This window comes from Dipodomys spectabilis, unplaced genomic scaffold (genome assembly GCF_019054845.1).
Source record: "Dipodomys spectabilis isolate Male_0828 unplaced genomic scaffold, ASM1905484v1 ptg000175l, whole genome shotgun sequence".
NCBI classification, from domain to species: Eukaryota; Metazoa; Chordata; class Mammalia; order Rodentia; family Heteromyidae; genus Dipodomys; species Dipodomys spectabilis.
This window is the reverse complement of record NW_024870852.1, coordinates 8,598,700-8,619,426: the sequence shown is the minus strand read 5'-3', so window position 1 is coordinate 8,619,426 and position 20,727 is coordinate 8,598,700. Positions and strand designations below refer to the sequence as shown.

Here is a 20,727-nt window from a genome sequence, read left to right as displayed (position 1 = left end):
CCAGCCTCCATGATGTCAGAGGAAGGGGATTGTGATGAGGGGAAAGGCCATAGGGGAGAGACAGTTTTTCCTTTGGAATTATAAGGTGGGACAGACACATTTGCTGTAAGTTGAGAAGTCATTGCTAGCAAAGTCCAGGATTGTCCTAGGTGACAGTCCTCAGACCTGTGAGAATATACTGTTCCAGAACCTCATTCTACCTCAGAAGGCTTCTCCAGACCCAGAGCCCTTGCTTCGGCAGGAGCCCTGAAGAGCTGGGCTGCACCAGGAGCACAAAGCCCTGTGAAGGGCAGGATGGATCCTACTCAGACAGGAGCCCTACAACTGGAGCTTGCTGAGCTGCCCACTGCTAGGCGAGGTGGAATTTACAATGAACCCTTTGCTTGGACTCCAGAAGTGTCAAAGACCAAAACCGAATTCTGATGGAATGTCTTTTGAGGGCTCTGGGTTTTGCTGGGATCCCTCCATACAATACTGGAAGTGACTTTCTTCCCTGCTTCCTGCAGAGGAATCAGGGGCAACTGAAAGAGGGACCCGAGTTTTGGAGATGGCCATTGCTTGTACTGTAGAGGACAGGAGGGAAGGTAGGGCTTTGGGAACCCTCTCCAAGAGGAAAAGCAACATACCTAGCAACATACCTTGGAGAGTGAGGGTTGCCTGTACTGTCTGAACTGTGTTTGGAGTCAGCTTTTGGAGAAGGAATACAGAAGTAGAAAAAAAAAGCCCAGAACCAACAGAACCAGAGCCAGGTGCAGCAGGCTCCTGCCTGTAATCTTAGCTACTCAGGAGCCTGGGAGCTAGGAATCATGGTTTAAAGCCAACTGAAACAGACAAATCCGAGACTCTTTTAACAACCAGCAAACAAGCTAGAAGTGGAGGTATGGATCAAATGGTTAAGCACCAGCCCTGAACAAAAGAAGCCAAGTGAGCAATGAGGCTTTAAGTTCAAACCCCAATTCTGGCATAAAAATAAAGATGAGAATACCAACAAAACCAGAACCAGCATGCAACATTCTTCCTTCCCCCAACCCTGGAATGGACTCTACCCAATCACCAAGCTTATTTCTATGGACTCATACTTAGCTGCTAACCCTTCAACATTCAAGCATTCCTACCAACCACTTTCCCTACCCATGCCCTCTTAGGGACCAATGTCTCCTGCCTCGGGTTCCACTAGGTTTCAGGATCAGCAGAACACGGGAAGAAATAAAGGCAGAGGGTACACATGTTCTGTGAAATTATGTGTGGAGATAACTCTCCTTTCTCTCTATGATGTCACCATCTCATCCCATTGTTCTGGAAAGCTACATTCTATGCAGAGATGCCCAGCCATTATCCCATACTTCTTTCATAGCCTCTGAGCTCTCTAGAGAGTGAGTAATAATCGATTAATGCACAAGAGCATCCATTTTGGGATCAGACACAATCTGGGTTAAAATCCTGTGTCCACGCCTGGCACTGGGCTCAACACCTGTAAACCTAACTACTCAGGAGGCTGAGATCTGAGAATCTTGGCTCAAAAGTCTGTGAGAGTTTTATCTTCAGTTAACCACCAGAAAGCTGGAAGTGGAGCTGTGGCTTAAGTAGTTAAAGTGCTAGATTTAAGTGAAAAAAAGCTAAGGGACAGTGCCTAGGCATTGAGTTCAAGCCCCAGAACTAACATACAAAAAAGCAAAATTTTGAATCCACCTGCTAGTATCTGATTCATTTGGTTAATGATGCGGACATATACTCTTTAGCCTTCTTGACATCTTTATTTGTACATCAGCTATGCAAATATGAAGTTAGCATCTGCTCTTATATGGCCATGACTCCCACCTAATTCAGGTTAAGGATGTGTTCTTGTCATCCCCCGGGTTGGTTAAACTCAGAAAAGATCACACTCATCCATTCATGTCTATCTGCTACCCAGCCATATTAAATTTACCTCCTCAGTTTCTCCACCACAGACCCAACAGCACCTTATCTTACATGAGCCTTTCCCTGAGGAATACTGATGCCTCCGTGACTGACTGGGGGTGTGGTGATGGTCACGCAGAAGTGATGGGTAGGACCCTCCTGAGGTATTCAGGCTGGGCTCATTCCTCACATGTTAAGGCAGTGTTCTGAGTCAGTCCTCAGAGCTGGTATCACAGCTTCAGCTCAGGAGCAGAAAAGCAGCCCAACTGCTGGGGGTGGGGATAAGTCCTCAAGTAGAAAGGAAATAGAAGTCTGGGGACTGGTGTTGTCCTGGGAGAAGAGGTGCTGGAGCAGAGTCCGTGAAAAGTTTCTGTCTGCTTTTTACCCCAGGCTGGATGTCTCCAAGTGTGAAGGTTGCAGTGACTGAGAGTCCCAGGTGGCAGGGTTGGAGGAAGGAGAGCGCTGTGGGGGAGATGTCACATTGAGTCCTCGCCTCGTTCATGAATTGTCTTCTGAGTGCTCTTATGTTCCTGATGCTGCTCACTCCTGAGCACCTGTCCAGAGAGGACAGGAGCCTCTGGGACAGCACTGTTCCCTTCCCTCAGCTTCCTGCTTGCATGCTCACTCTTTGTCCATTGTGTTGGTTCGAATGGTTCTCTCTTGTGCATTCAGCCAGAGTAGGGCCAGCCCTCAATTTACACACCTGAAACCTTTAATATTGCTCCAAGTTGCATTCTCCTTGTCCCAAGGAGTCCCATCATTGAGGGAATCTAACGATGGCCTCCAAGGGGACCATCGAGTGCTTTGTCCCTCTTCCCACTCTTTGTTCTACCTCCTCCATGCAGCCCCTCAGACCCTGTGGACACCCTTTCCAAACCCTTGACCTCACCCCTCCTGCAGCACTCACACTCGCTCTGGGAACTGGGCACCTCTCACAAGGCTCCATGAGACTTCTGAGGTGGGGAGGGGCCTCTGTCTCCTCTAGACTCCAATGACTCTGACACTGTGTGACAGTGAACTGGTTGCCTGCTGACCCTTCCTTGGCCTGCCCTCCCTCCCTTTCAACTTACCATTTATTTCCTGTGGATGTAGATGGCAGAGACTCCAACTGCCAACACCACCTTGGAGCTGAGGTACAGAAGTATGAGGAGTCCAGCAAGATTAAAACACATAGTATCTGAAAAATCAAGACACAAGAGGAGCCATTGGAGAGCCCCCTGAGTCCATTCCTCCCCAGAGCCAGAACTTGCCCCATCTGCAGTGGCTGATCCTAGAGAAATCACAGGGCTCAGAGTGTATGTAGTGTAGAATTCTTAATGCAGAAAGTTCACACTGGAGAGGAGACAGACCAAAATTCATGAAACAGTACAACTCACCACAATTCCTCTAGTATAAAAATTATTAATGGGAATGGCTCTACTAATGTCCGAGAAATGCAATGTAAAAGGTGGAAGGGTTGATTTTGCTCTTCGTTTCAGAGGTTTGAAGTCATGTTTCTGGGCTCTGTTGATCTGGACACCTGGGTAGAAAGAGCATCCTGGACTTGTCGGGCCACTTGACAGAAGCTACTCAGGTTGTGTCATGGTGTTCATTAAAGGACAGGGGCATGTAAGGAGGAAGAAAGGGACAGAGGGAAAGGGACAGAGAGAGGGATAGAAAAAGGGAGAGGGAAAGTGAAAGGAAGAAGGAGAAAGGAGAAGGAGGCAAAGAGAGGGAAAGAAGAGGAAGGAGCTAAGGACAAGAGGGAGCCCCTGAATCCATTACTCAGTGACTTATTTCTTCTAGCTTGGTCTCATTTCCTAAAGTGTCCAGAACCTCCTCAAATGGCCAGTAGCCAGGGAGCACACATTTGACATATGAGGGAGCACTCTGTGAACTGAACCCTTAAGGGAAGCTGAATTAGTCATCTTAATCCTGGAAAGATTTATAAAGCTCCAATGTTTTCACAGGAAGCTGTGACCAAGCATTTAGAGATGAATTCATCTCATTGCCAGGGGCTCACCTGTAATCTTAGTTACTCAGGAGGCTGAGATCTGAAGCCAGCCCAGGCAGGAAAATTTGTGAGATTCTTACTTGCAGTAAACCACCAAAAGGCCTGAGCTGCAGCTGTGGCTCGTGGTAGAGTGCTAGCCTTGAGCACAAAAGCTCGGGGATAGCATCCAGGCCCTGAATTCAAGCCCCAGGATGGGTGTGCCATGCAGGCACACGTGCGTGCACACATGCGTGCACACGTGCATGCTCACGCGTGTGTGTGTGCACACACACATGGATGAATTGAAAGAAAATTTATTGGCACACAAATTAGAAAATAAAAGTAATTTTTGAAAAAATAGTACTCTATTTATTTCATTTACTCTCCATACTGGGGCTTGCATTCATGGTGTGGGCACTGTCCCTTAGAGTTTTGCTCAAGGCTAGCACTCTACTAATTGAGTCATAGCTTCCTTTCTAGGTTTTTGCTGATTAATTGAAAACAAGCATCTCACAGACATTTCATCCCAGGATGGTTGCAAACCACAATTCTTATATCTCAGCCTCCTGAGTATCTAGGATTTCAACTGTGAGCCATCAGCACCTGGTACTCCCTTTCCGATGTGGAAGAATTACTGTAAATTTTATTAACCATGATAGTGATTTTGGTTTTGTAGGACAATGTCTTTAATCACTTGACAACCCAGTTGTGGACTCTGTTTGCACTGGATGTCCAACTAGGACTGAACTTCTAGTGGACGTAATTATGCAGTTTCTGCTCATCTCTAGCAATGAAATTGTCCTTGCCTTTTTTTTCCTCTGTAGGGCCGAACTCAAGTCCTGGGAGTTGTGTCTGAGCATTTTGGCAAGACTTGTATTCTACCATTTTGAACCACAGCTGCACATCCAGATTTTGAGTGGTTAATTGGAGATAAGGGCTTCATAGGGACTTTTTTTCCCAGGATGGCTTTTGACCACGATCCTTAGATCTCAGCCCCCTGAGTATCTAGGCTAACAGGCATGGTCCACCAGCACCCAGTTTTCCTCAGCTTCTTTACTTTTCCCACAGTCAAACCACTGACTCAGTACTGACCCCGCAGATTAGTGCTGGGAGGACCCTAGACCCTTCTAAAAGAGGAAAAGTGCTCCTGTATTCCATGGCAGGGAACTAACACAGAGTGGTTCTAGGAAGGACTGTAGCCAGCCACTGGGGCAGTGAGCACTGGAGGGGAGCATTTCATTAGCTTTACAGGTTGGTGATGGCCAGTCATCAGGAAACTCAGATGTCCCTTGATAAGCTTGTGTGACCCCTGTTCTAAGGGCAAGGGGTCATCAATAGCACCCCACCTGGTCCCCACCTCTTGGGGTGCGAACTGACCTTACAACTCTATTTTCTAGACTTCTAGATTCGTCTATAATCAGCACTATATAGTACTTTGGATATTTAAACCTGTTAAAGGAAATAACATCTAGTGAAACATTCCAGGAGCTGGTTTTCTGTCATGGAGGGCTCACCAGGGGTTGTTTCTGCGCCCTGCTCCTTTTGCTGGGCAGAGGCCTCCAGGATGAGGTTGGCAGTGATGGCAGGCTGGCCCTCGTGCGCCACCTGGCAGGTGAGCACCACCTTCTTCCTGTGTGCAGAGACATTCACCAGCAGCCAGCTCATCTGGTTGTAGGTCCCATCCTTGTTCTCGGTGTGGGCACAGCCAGTTTTGGTCAACGACATGTTTCCATTCTCCATCCAGGCCAGCTGCAGGCTTGAGGGGTAGAAGTTGGAAGCCATGCAGGTGACTTTCACCTGGTTCCCTGCCATCGTGGGCTGCTGGCTGACCGTCAAAGTGGCTGGCACTGAAATAGCACAGGCACAGACTCGGACCTTTTGGCTCAGAGACCCCAGAGGAGGGGCTGGAGTGCTGAACCCCAGTATCAGGGCACAGGTATGAGGGGCTGGGCATGCACGCGGGCCCAGTACATGTAGTTGCTGTTGGTAAAGGAAGTGCAGTCTCCAGCACAGTGCTGGGCACGGGTGCTCGACAGCAGGACTGCTGAGCACTGGGCAACAGGCTTGGTGGGCAGGCAGGGGCTTGGGTTGGGACCTGGGGTCATCTACCTTGGATGGCGTCAGACAAGTCGGCAGTCCCACGGAGAGGGCTCCCAGACAAGGTGACGTGGGCCACCTCACAGATGACCTGAGAGCGGACGTCCCTGGGGGTCAGCACCACCTTGGCTGTGCTGGAGATGTTATAAGAGACACTCTCTCCCTTGGGGTCCAGGCTGGTCTGGAAGTCAGAGAGCTGCTTCCCATTTTTGAACCACTTCAGGGTGATGTTCCGAGGGGAAAAGCCGTGGGACTTGCAGGTGAAGCTCACTGTCTGTCCAGGTGTGGCCCTGGCTGCAGGGCCAGAAACCACGGGAAGAGAAGGTCTAGCTACAAAGGAGCATTTACAGACAGAGATGTGATTGCAGGGCCTGCCTGGCTGTGCAGGAGAGATGCTATGAGTAACCTTCCCACACACAGCTGCCATTAGTACTACTATACGCTATTGTCATTATGACTACTACTGTTCTAAACACTGAACCTAGGGCCTCATGCCTGCTAAACACAGGATCTACCTCTGAGCTCTGTCCCCACACACCGATGATAATAAGATCGTGTTTATTAAACCTCCCAATAAAGCTGGAAAAGAAACACACTTTATTTCTTATTTCAGAAGAAGATGCAAAGTCTCTAAGAGGCGAGGAAGTAAAAATAGTGTGTCCAAGTAGACTCCAGGCCATCAAGACCCCAGCAGCCCACCAGAAACTGGAGGGTGGGAGGCTGTCATTAGCTTCCTTCTGTCAAATGTTTGTGGGTCCTGATGCTAGCCCAATTGCTTTAGGCCCCTCAGTTCTTCAGTTCTCCCATCCTGCTCCTGTTGGGGGGAGGTTACAAGTGTTTGATTCTTGATGGAATAAGGATGGGTGCTCTGTCTGGCCTAGGGCACCTAGGCTCATCTCATCCCATATAGCCTGATCAATTATATACACATTCCTTTGCCCCCTTTCCCTCCTTCCCTCCCTTTCTCTCTCCCTACCTCCCTCCTTCCTCTCTCTCTCTCTGCCTCTCTCTCTCTCATATATATACACTACACAGATACATACAGACACCTCTACACACCTTGTGTAGTCATGTGCATACAGCATAGCAGGGGATCAAACACAGGCCCATGTGGATGTGGACACATGTTATAGCACTGGCCCACCTCTCCATACACCTGTTCTCCATCTCAGCCTAAGTGTCCCCTTCTATAAAAAGTGGATACACATAGATCTTCCTTATGACCCAGCCATACCACTCCTGGGCATCTACCCAGCACATCACAAGCCAGGATACCATAAAGACACTTGCACATCCATGATCCTTGCTGTATTATTCACAACATCCTAGCTATGGAAACAGCCCAGCTGCCCTACAATAGATGAGTGGACTAAAAATAATGTGGTATGTATACACAGTGAAATTTTATACAGCCATTAGAAAGAACAATATTTTGCTATTTGCAAGGAAATGGATGGACTTAGAATAGATAATGTTAAGTGAGTCAAGCTAAGCTCAAACAAACCGGCATGTTTTCTTTCATATGCAGAAACTAGATCTAAACATACTGAACATGATAAAGTATACAGGAGTCTAGGTATTCCCACACAGTGAGACCAAAAGGAGATGAGATATTCTTAGGAGAGGAACACAAAAGCACAATGCCTATGTGTATCTAAGCATATAAAATCATATTTATCTAAATGAACTTCAGGTCATAGAAAAAAGGTGTTTTTCGTCATTGCTGTTTTTGTTTTGTTTACTTTTTGATTTGTTCTTTCATTTATCTGTCTTTGGGAGGGTAAGAGGGGCACAGAAGTGGAAGGAAAAAGGGTGAACAAATGCAACAGTAATACTCACTAGACACTTTGTTGAAAATGAACTTTACAATTTGTGGGGGGGGGATGGAGGGAAAAACTGTGAGAGAGTGGATGACACTGTCCAGAAAGAAATGTACTCTTTACCTGACTTATGTAACTGTAACCCCTCTGTATATTACCTCCATAATAACAATAAAAACTAAACAACAGAAAATGGATACAATACCTGCTTGTCCCCTTCTCCCCTTCCTCCCCCGCCCCCAGAAGTGAGTGAAGGCTGGTCAGGGCACAGCATCTGGTGTATAGTAAGCGCATCTTGAATGATACCATGTTGACATAGACATATTCATTTACAACAAAGCAACTTCCTAAAAACACGGAGCTCAGGGCCTTCCCCAGAGCAGCTGTGAACAGAGATCTGGGAGTGCTGTGTGGGGGTGGTGGGGTGGAGGGTGGGGTGCCTAAGTCCTCAGTGACACAGAGCTGTGCCTGGCATGTGGTTTTCTGAGTCAGCCACAGGGAAAGGGTCTCACACCACATTGCCCGTGGACTTTTCTCCTTTGATCTGAGGGTGAACATGAGAACCTCAGAGATTCTCAACCCTGGCTCTGTTTTAGAATCTCCTGCCATAATTGGGAACTTCACATCCACAGCAGATCAAGTACAGCTGGATTTCTAGGGTGCCGTCTGGGTTCCCAGGTGGTTCCAGTGACAAGTCAGGTGGGGAACTACCAATCCCACCAATCCCATTGACATCTGGGGCTCAGAGAGGGAAAGTGACCTGTGCAAGGTCACATGGCCTCTGCCCATCACAGCTCATTTAGATGGGACATTTCCTATAAGCCAGGTGCTGCTCTAAGTGCCCCCGGACTTCCATCCTGCTGTGCTGCCATGCTCTAGGAGGGATCATCAGGGCCAGCTGGGGACACGGAGTCCCACTGTAGGCAGTACATTGTCCCAGGTCACAGGCTGGCAAGTGGCTGGGCTGGGATGTGGGACCAGCCATGAGGCTCCATCTCTAGTCCTCTTGACCATTATGCTACTGACAGCAGCAATGACCCTGACACTCTTGGTGTGTGTCCCTCCACTCTCTCAGAATGCAGATAGTCTAGGGCAATGACATCTATCACCTTACAGATGAAGGAGGTAGAGACTGACAACTCAAGGGAATCTAAGTCCCATCAAAAACCATAAACTTGGGGATTGCTTGGGTGAATCTGACAGTTCTGAGTGCTGAGAATACTGGGGTTAGGAGGTAGAAAGAAGACCCTGGAACTGACAGAAAACCCAAGGGGAGCATCTCTGCTGCCTCACCCGAGTCCCCTCTGTCACCCACAGGAGAAGTGGGCCTGGGTAGATGACAGAGTTTTACTCAGAGCTTCAGCACCTGTGAGAGCAAGTACCTAATGCAGGGTGCACACTAGAGCCAGAGCAGAGGCCGGACCTCACAGCCCTCCCACCAGGGCAGACACTCATCAGGGAACCTGAGCTCTCAGGACTCTCCCCAGTGCTGCTTCTGGAGAAGACATCAGGAATTCACACCCTGATCTCCACCCCCCCCCCCCATGCTGGTGCTCACTTGAGGGGAGAGATGGGAAGGGAGGGAGGAGGTACAGCTTGGAGGGAGCAGAGACTCAGCCTGGGCCCCTCCCTGCTTCCCCATGGCTTTCAGAGCAGAGCCTGACACACACAGTAAGTCCTCAGGACTGTGGCACGAAAAGAGACCTCTGGCACCAAGGAGAAGTGCTCACTGGAGGCGGCAGGCCTCTAACCTGTGAAGGGAAAGCCCCTCACACTGTCTGAGCTTTCTTCTTTGGAACCAAGGGGCTTGGGCTTGGCCCAGGATGACCAGGGGACAGATGTCCCTAGTGGCCAGCTTGGGAACATTGCAGCAGGTTCTGTGAAGACTTGGGCTTCCCAGGCCCATGGAGGAGGGACCAGAAGATGAATTCAAGTACCTAGCCCCACCTATGCTTCTAGACAGTTGCTCATAGAACTGAAGGCATTATTGTCTGCACATATTGTCACACTCCAGAGGACAAAGGCAGCCACACTGTACTCACCACTCACAGACAGCTTGGTGCCTGGTCCAGACTTAAACTCCTTGTCCCTCTCAGTGGCTGTCCTCTGGAACTTCACACAGTAGTAGGTGCCCGCGTCTGCTGGGGTGACGTTCCTGAGGTGGATGGAAAAGTCCATGCTGTATCTCCACATGACACCTGTAACTGGTGTGACACGTGGAGTGTGGGGTTCTTTGAGATTGGAGATCAACTCCTGGCTTGGTCCTTTCCCCCTGAACCACTGGACGGGCCCCACAGGGTGCAGGACAGTCACAGTGCAGCGCAGCATGGCCGTCTCTCCAGCGGCGACAGACACAGCCCTGTATGGCTGTATCACCTGCAGCTCCTCATCTGTGGTGGCTCCTAGAGGAAACACGGCAGTTATTCATCCTGACAGGATCCTGTGAGGTTCTTCAAAGTTTCATCAATCCTGACTCTCACTGACCAAGTGTACGACATGAATTCATCACACTGCCTGTGTGGTCAGGGTGAACCCTCACGTGAGATTGTAATACAAAGCAGAAACTGAGGCACAGAGAGGGAAATATATATCCAGTCCCTGAGTCCTCTGCAGGACTCATAGTTTCTGTCCAGATGGTGTGTTGTACTTCCTGGTCCATGATAGTGGGTAGGTCATATGACTCCTGGGGGGCCATGAAGAAATGAGCATGGGCGACAGCACAGAGAATGGGCTTGAGAGCAGGAGACTCCAGGTCACCTTCCCCCTCCCTAGAGCACCACAGGTGCCAGGATGGCTTTTCCCATCTGTCTGGAGTGACAGTGGTGCTCAGTACAAAATTACACCAAATGTGGTAAAACACAACTCCACAGACCCAAGATGTAGAAGTCACTCCATGTAGTTCAATTCAGTCATCTGGGGAAAGTAAATGTCTACAAGCAAGAAGATGAACGAAGCTTTATGCTGTACTAAATGTAGCAATTGCTCAGAATGAATCCAAGACCTAAATGTAACCCATAAGACTAAAAATCCTCCTAACTCTGAGACAAGAAAACATAAGTAAACTCTTTATGACATCAGATTCAGCAATTGTTTCTTAAGCATAACAACAATGTTATGAACATTAATAGAATAAATTCATATGTTTAGCTTACCACCAGAAGAGAGAACTGAAAAGGAGGAAATATTTGCAACATATGTTTGCCAACAACAACTGTTATCAAAAATACATAAAGAAGACGTACAACTTAATGACAAAATAACCCACAATTTTTTGGTTTGAATTCAGGACCTAGGCGCTATCCCTGAGTCTCTTTGTGCCCAAGGCTAGTGCTCTACCACTTGAGCCACAGCAGCACTCTGTTTTGGGGAGGATCAATTGGAGATGTGTCTTTTCTGCCAGGCTGGTTTTCCACCATGATCCTCAGATCTCAGTTTCCTGAGGTGTGAGCCACCAGTACCCAGCTTCACAATTCACTTTTGAAAAACAAAGCACAGGAGCACATATTTCTCTACAGAGCAATCAATGAACACATGCAAAGATGCCAGACAAATCAACTCACTGGGACAGGTCACAACAAGACCGCAAGAAGATGCCTTTCCCATCTCTTAGCCTGGCTATAACCAAGACAAAAGCAAAATGAAACATTAAAAAAAAACAAATAGAAAATAATAAGTAATGAGCTGTGGAGCACACTGAGGGTATGGAGCAATTAGAATCTTTATCCCTTCCTGATGGGAAAGTAAAGAAAGCAGCATGGCTGCTGTGGGAAACAGTGGCAGTGCCGAGAAACTCTAAACATAGAATTACCTAGTGATGCAATAATTCTACTCTTAGGCAGATACTCTACAAGTTCAAAGTAGGGATGCGAAATAATCTTGATGGATGCATTGTATTCACAATTGCCAAAAGGTAAAAACAGCTCAAAGATTCCTCTACAGGTGAATGGATGGACATTGATAATGGAATATTACTCAGGACTAACAAGCAAAATACTTGTAATACATCTTTCACAGATGAACCCTCAAAATATCAGATACCAGATACAGAAGGACAGTCTGGTTATCTGAAGCATCTCCCACAGACAAATTCACAGAGACTGAATGCACAGAGGCTAGCAGGCCTGAGGGGAAGTTGGAACATACGTGTACAGAGCTCAGATAATTTTTCAGAAAAAGATAATGTTGATGGTTAAGCAACATAGCAAATATAGTAAGCACTGTTGAACAGAAACCCTAAAATGGCACATGCTGTGTGCTGTGCATTTCAAAGTGATTTTTATGTCAGCACACACTAATTTACCAAAGGGGCTTCACCATTACTTCTCCTTACACACATACAACACTCCCAACCAAACCTTGGAGTCTCTTCCACCCCATGAGTATTCCTCTTCAACACGTACCCAAATGATCTGAGCTTTATCTCCTTTCTCTACTCTCTGTTGTCCTTTGCAAAACCATGTATGTGGACACATGCAGTGGCGGACACATGCACATGCTCTGGTGGCTTCTGTCTGTCCTGTGATGGTCTGTGATCAACCAAATACTAGAAAAATCATTTAAAAACCCATCTCAAGCTAAGCAGTGGTGGGTCATGCCTGTAATGCTAGCAATTTAGGATACTGAGATCTGAAGATCACAATAAAAGCCAACCCACACCAGAGAGTCTGTGAGACTCTTAAGAAACTAAAAATAAGATTTGCCATTTGATCCAGCTATAAACTCCTGGGCACATATCCAAAAGAATGAGTCACTATACAATAGAAGTATTTTCATATCCATACTTACTGCAGCACTATTTACAGTAGCCAATCTATGGAATCAGCCTACATGCCTAATAACTGATGAATGGTTAAACAAAATGTATCATGCACACTCACACACACAATGGAATATAACTCAGCCATAAAGAAGGATGCAATTATGTCATTTGCAGGAAAATGAATTTAACTGAAGGTCATCATGTTAGATGAAATTAGCCAGACTCAAAAAAGTGAATACTGCATTTCTTCTCTTATATGCAGAATCCTGAAAAGATGACATTAGATAAAAGAGGAGTGTTTTGGGGGACAGCGACCAGGAGGGGTTAGGCAGATGAGAAGATGAGAGAATGTGAATATGGTTAAAGTGCATGCACACAGGAAAACAGAGTAATAAACCACACAAAAACTATTTAAAAAATGAGGAGAGGAATAAGAGTATTGGGAAAGTGAATACGATCCAAGTTTACTTTGTTCATATATGGGACATGTCACAGGGAAACTCCATTGTATAATTAATGTATGTGAATGAAAAAGGGGAGAAAAATAAAGCAATTCTAACAAATTATAACAAGAAAAAAAAAAAAAAAAAAAAAATTTAGGATACTGAGATCTGAAGATCACAATAAAAGCCAACCCACACCAGAGAGTCTGTGAGACTCTTACCTCCAATTAACCACCCAAAACTCCAGAATTGAGCTATTACTCAGAGGGTAAAGCCTTGAGCACAAAAGCTCAGGGACAATGCCCAAACCCTGAGTTCAAGACTAGAACCAGCAAAATAAACAAAACAAAACAAAACCAGATCCAGCACCTCATCTCAGGTTCCAGGCCATGTGAAGGTTCCAATCTCATGTAGTGTGAAAGCCAAATGCTTGGGCATTGCTGAATGAGATCTACTCTCTGGACGTTGCATAGCTGTGTCCCTGACAGGAAGCCCCTCCACCAGCCAGCCACACCCTTCACCCAGCACCCACTCTAAACTTCATTCAGATTTCCTCCTCAGTGGTGACCATCCAAATACTTCTGGTTTTGTGTATTTCTCCTGTAGATTCTCTGAGCCCTTTACCCAGATGTGAATTTCTTCCTCAGTACTCTTCTCTTTTCAAGATAAACCATCACTTACCCTTAGTTTGTTGTTGTGGTGGTGGTGGGTACTGATTCCTGTCATTTTCCCTAGTAGCGTCTAGGACAATGAATTTGCCTTTTACTCACCAATGCATCCAAGTTCCCATAAGAGTTTCCAGCATGTAGTAGGTATCTATTAACCATGTGTGTGGTATATAAATTGCTCACTGTGATGCTTCTCTAGGCCACTGGATTCTATGTCCAGTAGATATTTTCTGTGGCAGTGACTCAGTTACCAAGTAACTTTCCTATGTAAATAGTTTGGCCCAAACGAATGGTTATTTGAAGATAGGCCAGGTCAGCTTTATAGAAAAAGAAAGGGACAAAGGCAACAGCCTGTTGGGGAGCTGTGAGCAGGATGGTCTCCTGGCCTTTGCCAAGTCAGGTCTCCATCTTGCTGTCCTGAAAGAGGGAAAACAAAGTTCCCATGAGAAAAGCCAGATGAGCAGGGCTGTCTGTGGGGACCTGTTACCTGCTGACCTGTGAACGTCCTTACCTCAATGAGACTTTATTTGGAGAGTGGGCCTTTAAGAGATCATTGAGGTTAAATTGTAGGGGAGGGCCATCTATCAGGACTGATGCTGTTAGAAGAAGATACATAGAAACACAGGGAGGACAGACCATGTGTCAGAGACAGAAGATTCCAAGGGCAAGGCAAGAAGAGAAGCTGCCCCTGCCTACACATGGATCTGGGAACTCTAGCTAAGGAGCTGTGAGGAAATCCATAACTACTCCTTTTCTCACCCAGCCCAAGGTGCGATGTTATAGCCAGGCCTGACAATTAAACAAATGCACCAAGAAGCAGACAATGTGGGCTGTATTGAAGGGGAAGAGGCTGTGGAGGATTGTGAGACAGAAGGCCCTCACTGAAGAACAATGGTGACTGAGCATCTGGGATCCCCAAAGCCTTGCCCACCTCAAAATGGTTCCATGAGAGTCTTCCTGTCCTTAGAAGACGAACAAAAATTCTGGCCTTGGAGCTAGACCCACTCACTGGCTGCCCCCAGCCTTGGGCAGGTTGCTTCATCAAGAGACGAAGAATGACAAGGATTTAAATAACAAATCTATCGGAAAAGCAGGTTATCAGCTGAAATATTATAGAGGTGTGATTATTGTTGGAAGCACTCTCTGATTAGAAGTGTCTGGTCTCCTGCTGTAGGTGAAGGCTCCACAGACAGTGCTCAGGTATCTGGCTCTACAGGTACTTAGTGCTTTGTCCAGTCTTCTGAGGCTGTCCCTGGGTTTGTCTGGAAGTCCAGGGGCAGGGCTGGATTAGAAGCTGGAAGAATTAATTCTACCCAAGGGCCATGCTCACCTGTGAGTCCCAATAGGAGGATCAGTAGTAGGCCAGGAGGAGCAGACTGGGGCCAGGAGTCAGGAATGAGCATCATGGAGACCTAAGCAGTCTGCTGTGTCCTGATGTCAGTGTTGGGGAGAATCCTGACTCTGCTGTGTGGAAAGACAAGAGATCCTGCCTCTCTCCATGAAAGAGGAACTAGTTTGTCATAGTCTGTCTCGATATTGGGAAATAGAAATCCACCAACACAGGAAGCTATACAAGGAGGAGTCACCCAGGGAACAGTTCAGAATGTTAATCATATCCACCTCACTGGGGCTTGAGCTCTTGAGGTCTTTGAGCTTTTGCTTAATGTCAGATATAGCTGGCTTGTAGTTTGTCCTGCACCTGCTTCACCAAGGTGCCTCAGCTGGAGGCAGGAGGCACATTCCCAAGCCCAGCTCAGTGTTGGAGCAGCTCCCGACGTCACCCCATTGCAACTTCTGTGCTGAGATAACTGGTGCACATAACCCAAAGTTGGTGTGATGTGGACCTTAGGGATCTGTGTCCCTGTATTCAAAAAAGAAGTGGCTTTAGATGGATGAGTAGCTGCTTGGTGGGGTGAGCTGGGGGTTATGAGTTAATATGAGATGCTAGGATTATGTATATTGTGGGCAAGTCCTGGGGCAAGCACATCAGCTTGGGAACTCTGTGTTCTCTTTTCTTTTTGTTTCAAGTAGAAGACTAGGATTCAAACTAGGTATCTGATGCATTCTTTCATTGGCTAGTCCTCAGCCAACTGAGCCACACCTCCAACCATAGACTGTGTTCTCTGTATAGAAAGAACCAAGGCCCTTTCCTTCTCTGCCAGATAGAGCTGGGGGAGAAGGAAGGATGAGTGACAGGGATGAGGACCTCCAAGGAACTGGGCAAGTCACCCCTGACTTTATGTTGTCATCTGAAACCTGGGGATAAGGAGTTGTTTCCCCTTCCTCCCACAGTGTTTTAGCAAATATTAAAGGGAACATGTATGGAATATTCTTGAAAAAACAAATCAACCATGGATCATTATGATACTCTTGGAATCAGATGGAGAAAGGAAGGTAAAATACAGCTTTTCAAGGAGCTCCTATCTTAAAAACCTACCTTCTGAGATCAATTGCACCCTCTGGGATTCTCAGCACCCCTATTCTTTATTGGTGTATGGAAGGGGCAGCTGCTTCACCTGAGGCCTTGGCTGCCTTCTGATTTACACCTGGCCACATCATGTGACTGGCAGACATGCAGGTTAAGAGATGGATGTCTGAGGCATGCATGTGTTTCTACACTCCCTGGTTTGCTGGTGTTCAGGGTTGGAGGAGGCAGATTGCTGGAAGAGGAGATGCAGCATCCGTCTGTGTGGTGTGAACTGCATGGAACTCTCCAGGCCAGCCCTGCTTCTCCTGGAAACTTTCCCACATCCTGTCCCTACCTGGCTCTGTTCACATGTCTGGGACATGTTCCCCCCTTAGGTACTTGTAGACTCCATGTTCAACATGAGTTAGACCTGGTGGGCTCCACAAGAGCCTGATTTACATGGAGAAAAGGAAACATCAACTCCAGCTGTCTTTAGTCTTCCATGTGGAGAAAGGGGGTGTGCAGCTCCAGGGCCTTCAACTGTTCTATTCCGCTGAAGCGAAGAAACCTCATGGGGGCCAGGCACCAGTGCCTCACAATGTAATCCTAGCTACTCAAGAAGCTGAGATCTGAGGACAACAGTTTAAATTCTGTCCAGGCAGGAAAGTCTGTGAGACTCTTCGTTTTAAAATTTTGTTAGTCATGGAGCTTGAACTCAGGGTCTGGGTGCTGTCCCAGAGCTCTTTTGCTCAAGGCTAATGTGCTACCATTTTGAGCCACAACTCCACTGCCAATTTTCTGGTAGTTAATTGGAGATGAGTCTCATGGACTTTCATGCCCAGGGTGGCATCGAACCATGATTCTCAGATCTCAGGCTTTAGGGTAGCTAGGAATACAGGCATGAGCAACCAGCACCAGAAGAGAGAAAAGGTTGCCTTTCCTCTGCCTTTTTGTTCTTTGGTTCTCAACCACTTGAAGGTTACCTAACCATACTAGGTGATGGGGATTTTTCTGATTCAGATTAATGATTCCAGTGCCCACTTTTGGAGAATGAATAGATAGGCAGAATAAAAGTCCAGAATAGCAGAACCAAAGTCAGGTGCAGGAGGCTCTTGCCTATAATCTTAACTACTCAAGAGCCTGGGATCTGAGAATCGTGGTTTAAAGGCAACTGGAACAGACAAATCTGAGACACTTTTATCAACCAGCAAACAAGCTAGATGTGGAGGTGTGGCTCAAATGGTTAAGCACCAGCCTTGTATAAAAGAAGCCAAGTGAGAGCATGAGACTCTGAGTTCAAACTTCAGTACTGGTAAAAAAAAAAAAACAAAACAAAAAAACAAAGACAACAATCCTAACAAAACCAGAACTAAAAGGCAACCTTCTTCCTTCCCTCAACCCTGAAATAGGTTCTATCTAATTATAAGAGAATTTCTAGAGACTATCATACTTAGCTTCTAACTCTTCAACATCCAAGGATTCTTAGCAATCAATTTCCCCACACAGGGCCTCTTTGGGACCAGTGTCTCCTGATCTGGTCCCAATAGGTTTCAGGGCCAGCAGTTAGAACAAGGGAGGAAAGGAAGGCAGAGGCTATACATGCTCTGCGAGATTATGTGTAAAGATAACTCTCCTTTCTCCCTGTGATGTCTCTCTCCCATCCCATTGTTCTGAAGAGCTACTTTCTATGCAGAGATGCCAGGCCAATTTCTTACATATCCCACACTTCTTTCACATGCCTTTGAGCTCTCTAGAGGGGGAGGAATAATGGATTAATGGGCAAGAGCACCAGTTTTGGGACTAGACTCAAACTAGGTTAAAATCCTGTATCTAGGCCTGGCAATGGTGGCTCAATGCTTGTATTCCTAGCTACTCATGAGGCTGAGATCTGAGAATCTTGGCTCAAAAGTCTGTGAGAGTCTTTTCTTCAGTTAAGCACTAGAAAGCTGGAAGTGAAACTGTGGTTCAAATAGTTACAGTGCTAGATTTGAGTGAAAAAAGCTAAGGGACAGAGCCTAGGCTTTTTGAGTTCAAGCCCCAGTCAGTACTAGCACATGCAAAGAAGTGAAATCTTGACTCCACTTGCTAGTATCTGATTAATTTGGGTTAATGATGTGAACATACATTCTTCAGCCTTGTTGACTTACATCAGGTTTTCAAATCTGAATTTAGTATTTGCCTGTATACAGCATTGATCTCCCACCTCATTCCTTTTAAGGATGTGGTCTTGTCTTTGAACTGGGGTTGGTTAAATTCAGAAAAAAATTACTCACTTCTTTTGTTCATGATTATCCGCTACCCAACCATATTAAATTTCCCTCTCAATTTCTCCACCACAGATCCAAAGACACCTTATCTTACATGAGCATTGCCCTACGTACACAATTATGTTTCCATGACAGACTGAGAGGGCGGTGATGGTCACCAGAAGTGATGGGTGGGACCCTTGTGATGTGTTCAGGCTGGGCCCATTTCTCACATCCTCAGGCGGTGTTCTGAGTCAGTCCTCAGAGCTGATTTCATAGCTTTAGTTCAGGAGCAGAAAAGCAGCCCAACTGCTGGAGGTGGTGGGTGGAGATAAGGAGAAACACAACTCTGGGGACTGGCAGTATCCTGGGAGAGGAGAAGTCTGGAGCAAAGTCCTGTCTGCTTTTTGCCCCAGGCTGGACATCTCCAAGTGTGAAGGTTGCAGTGACTGAGAGTCCCATGTGGCAGGGTTGGAGGAAGAAGAGTGCTGTGGGGGAGATGTCACATTGAGTCCTCGCCTCGTTCATGAATTGTCTTCTGAGTGTTCTGATGTTCCTGATGCTGCTCACTCCTGGGCAGCTGTCCAGAGAGGACAGGAGCCCCTGGGACAGCACTGTTCCCTTCCCTCAGCTTCCTGCTTGCATGCCCACTCTTTGTCCATTGTGTTGGGCCAAATGGCTCTCTCTTGTCCATTTAGCCAGGGTAGGGCTAGTCCTTTTAATATTGCTCAAGTTGCATTCTCCTTGTCCCAGGGAGTCCCATCATTGAGGGAATCTAGTGATGGCCTCCAAGGGGACCATTGAGTGCTTTGTCCCTCCTCCCACTCTTTGTTCTACTTCCTCCATGCAGCCCCTCAGACCCTGTGGACACCCTTTCCAAACCCTTGATCTCACCCCTCCTGAAGCACTCACACTCGCTCTGGGAACTGGGCACCTCTCACAAGGCTCCATGAGACTTCTGAGGTGGGGAGGGACCTCTTTCCCCTCTAGACTCCAGTGACTCTGACGCTGTGTGACAGCGAACTGGTTGCCTGCTGACCCTTCCTTGGCCTGCCTTCCCTCCCTTTCAACTTACCATCTATTTCCTGTAGATGCAGATGCAGAAAGTCCAACTGCCAGAGCACCTTGGTACCAAGGAACAGAAGTATGAGGAGCCCAGCAAGATTAAAACACATAGTATCTGAAAAATCAAGACACAAGAGGAGCCATTAGAGAGCCCCCTGGAGTCCATTCCTCCCCAGAGCCAGCACTTGCCCCATCTGCGTGACCTGGGCCTACCACACTGACGACTTTGAACCTGGGCCCTGTCCTGGCTACCCTAGTTCAAATTTGAGGAAATAGGAAGAGGAAAGTCTAAATCAACACAGTAAATTTCCTACCTCAAGAAACTACAAAAAAAAGAGCAAAATCAGCAGAAAGCAACAGAAGATGAAAATAATTTTTTAAGTCAATGAAAGCAGAGATTGGAGAAAAAGTAAACATAAAAATTGAGATCTTGCTAGGCGCTGGTGGCTCATGCCTGTAATCCTAGCTACTCAGGAAGCTGAGATCTGAGGATCGTGGTTCAAAGCCAGCCCAGGCAGGAAAGTCCGTGAAACTCTTATCTCCAATAAACCACCAGAAAACAGGAAGTGGCGCTGTAGCTCAAGTGGTAGAGCACTTGGCTTGAGCTGAAGAGCTGAGGGACAGCTCCCAGGCCCAGAGTTCAATCCCCATGGCCAACAACAACAACAAAAAATTGAGGTCTTCTAGCAAGACTGATTCTGTCCAAGAGAAATGGGCACTTTTTTACCATCAGGATGGAATGAGGGTGCCCATGGCTGATGCTAGTGAAATCACGGGGCTCAGAGAGTATGTAGTGTGAAATTCTTAATGCAGAAAGTTCAGGAGAAGAGACAGACAAAAATTCATGAAACAGCACAACTCACCACAATTCCTCTAACATAAAAGTAGTTAATGGGAATGGCTCTACTAATGGCACTTAAAAGGTGCTAGGGTTGATTTTGCTTTTGGTTTCAGAGTCACCTATCTGGGCTCTGTTGATTCTGGACACCTGGCTAGACAGAATATCCTGGTTTTGGGGCCACATGACAGAAGCTACTCGGGAGTTTGTTAAGGAAGACAGGGGGTATAGGGAGGAAGAAAGGGAGAGAGAAAGGGAGAGGAAAAGTGAAAGGAAGAGGGAGAAAGGAGAAGGAGGGGGAGAAAGATAAAGAAGCTAAGGACAAGATGGAGCCCCTGAATCTATTACCCAGTGACTTATTTCTTTTAGCTTGGTCCCATTTCCTAAAGTGTACAGAACCTTCTCAAATGGCCTGTAGCCAAGGATCACGCATTTGACATATAAGCGAGCACTCTGTGAACTGGACCCTTAAGGGAAGCTGAATTAGTCATTTTAATCCTGGAAAGATATTTT

General features: G+C 46.8%; 1 protein-coding gene across 1 annotated transcript in view; it reads right to left on the bottom strand.

The window, feature by feature from the left end:
- Positions 1–2,095: 2,095 nt before the first annotated feature.
- Positions 2,096–20,727, bottom strand: part of LOC122120260 (signal-regulatory protein beta-1-like) — a 103,888-nt gene continuing 85,256 nt past the window's right edge. The window contains exons 5-9 of the mRNA XM_042694434.1: positions 9,831–10,190; positions 5,981–6,298; positions 5,386–5,718; positions 2,970–3,076; positions 2,096–2,166 (exon numbers count right to left, since the gene is read on the bottom strand). Of these exons, the coding sequence (XP_042550368.1) occupies positions 2,973–3,076; positions 5,386–5,718; positions 5,981–6,298; positions 9,831–10,190 (1,115 nt within the window). The 3' untranslated portion in view covers positions 2,096–2,166; positions 2,970–2,972. The remainder of the gene's footprint in view (positions 2,167–2,969; positions 3,077–5,385; positions 5,719–5,980; positions 6,299–9,830; positions 10,191–20,727) is intronic.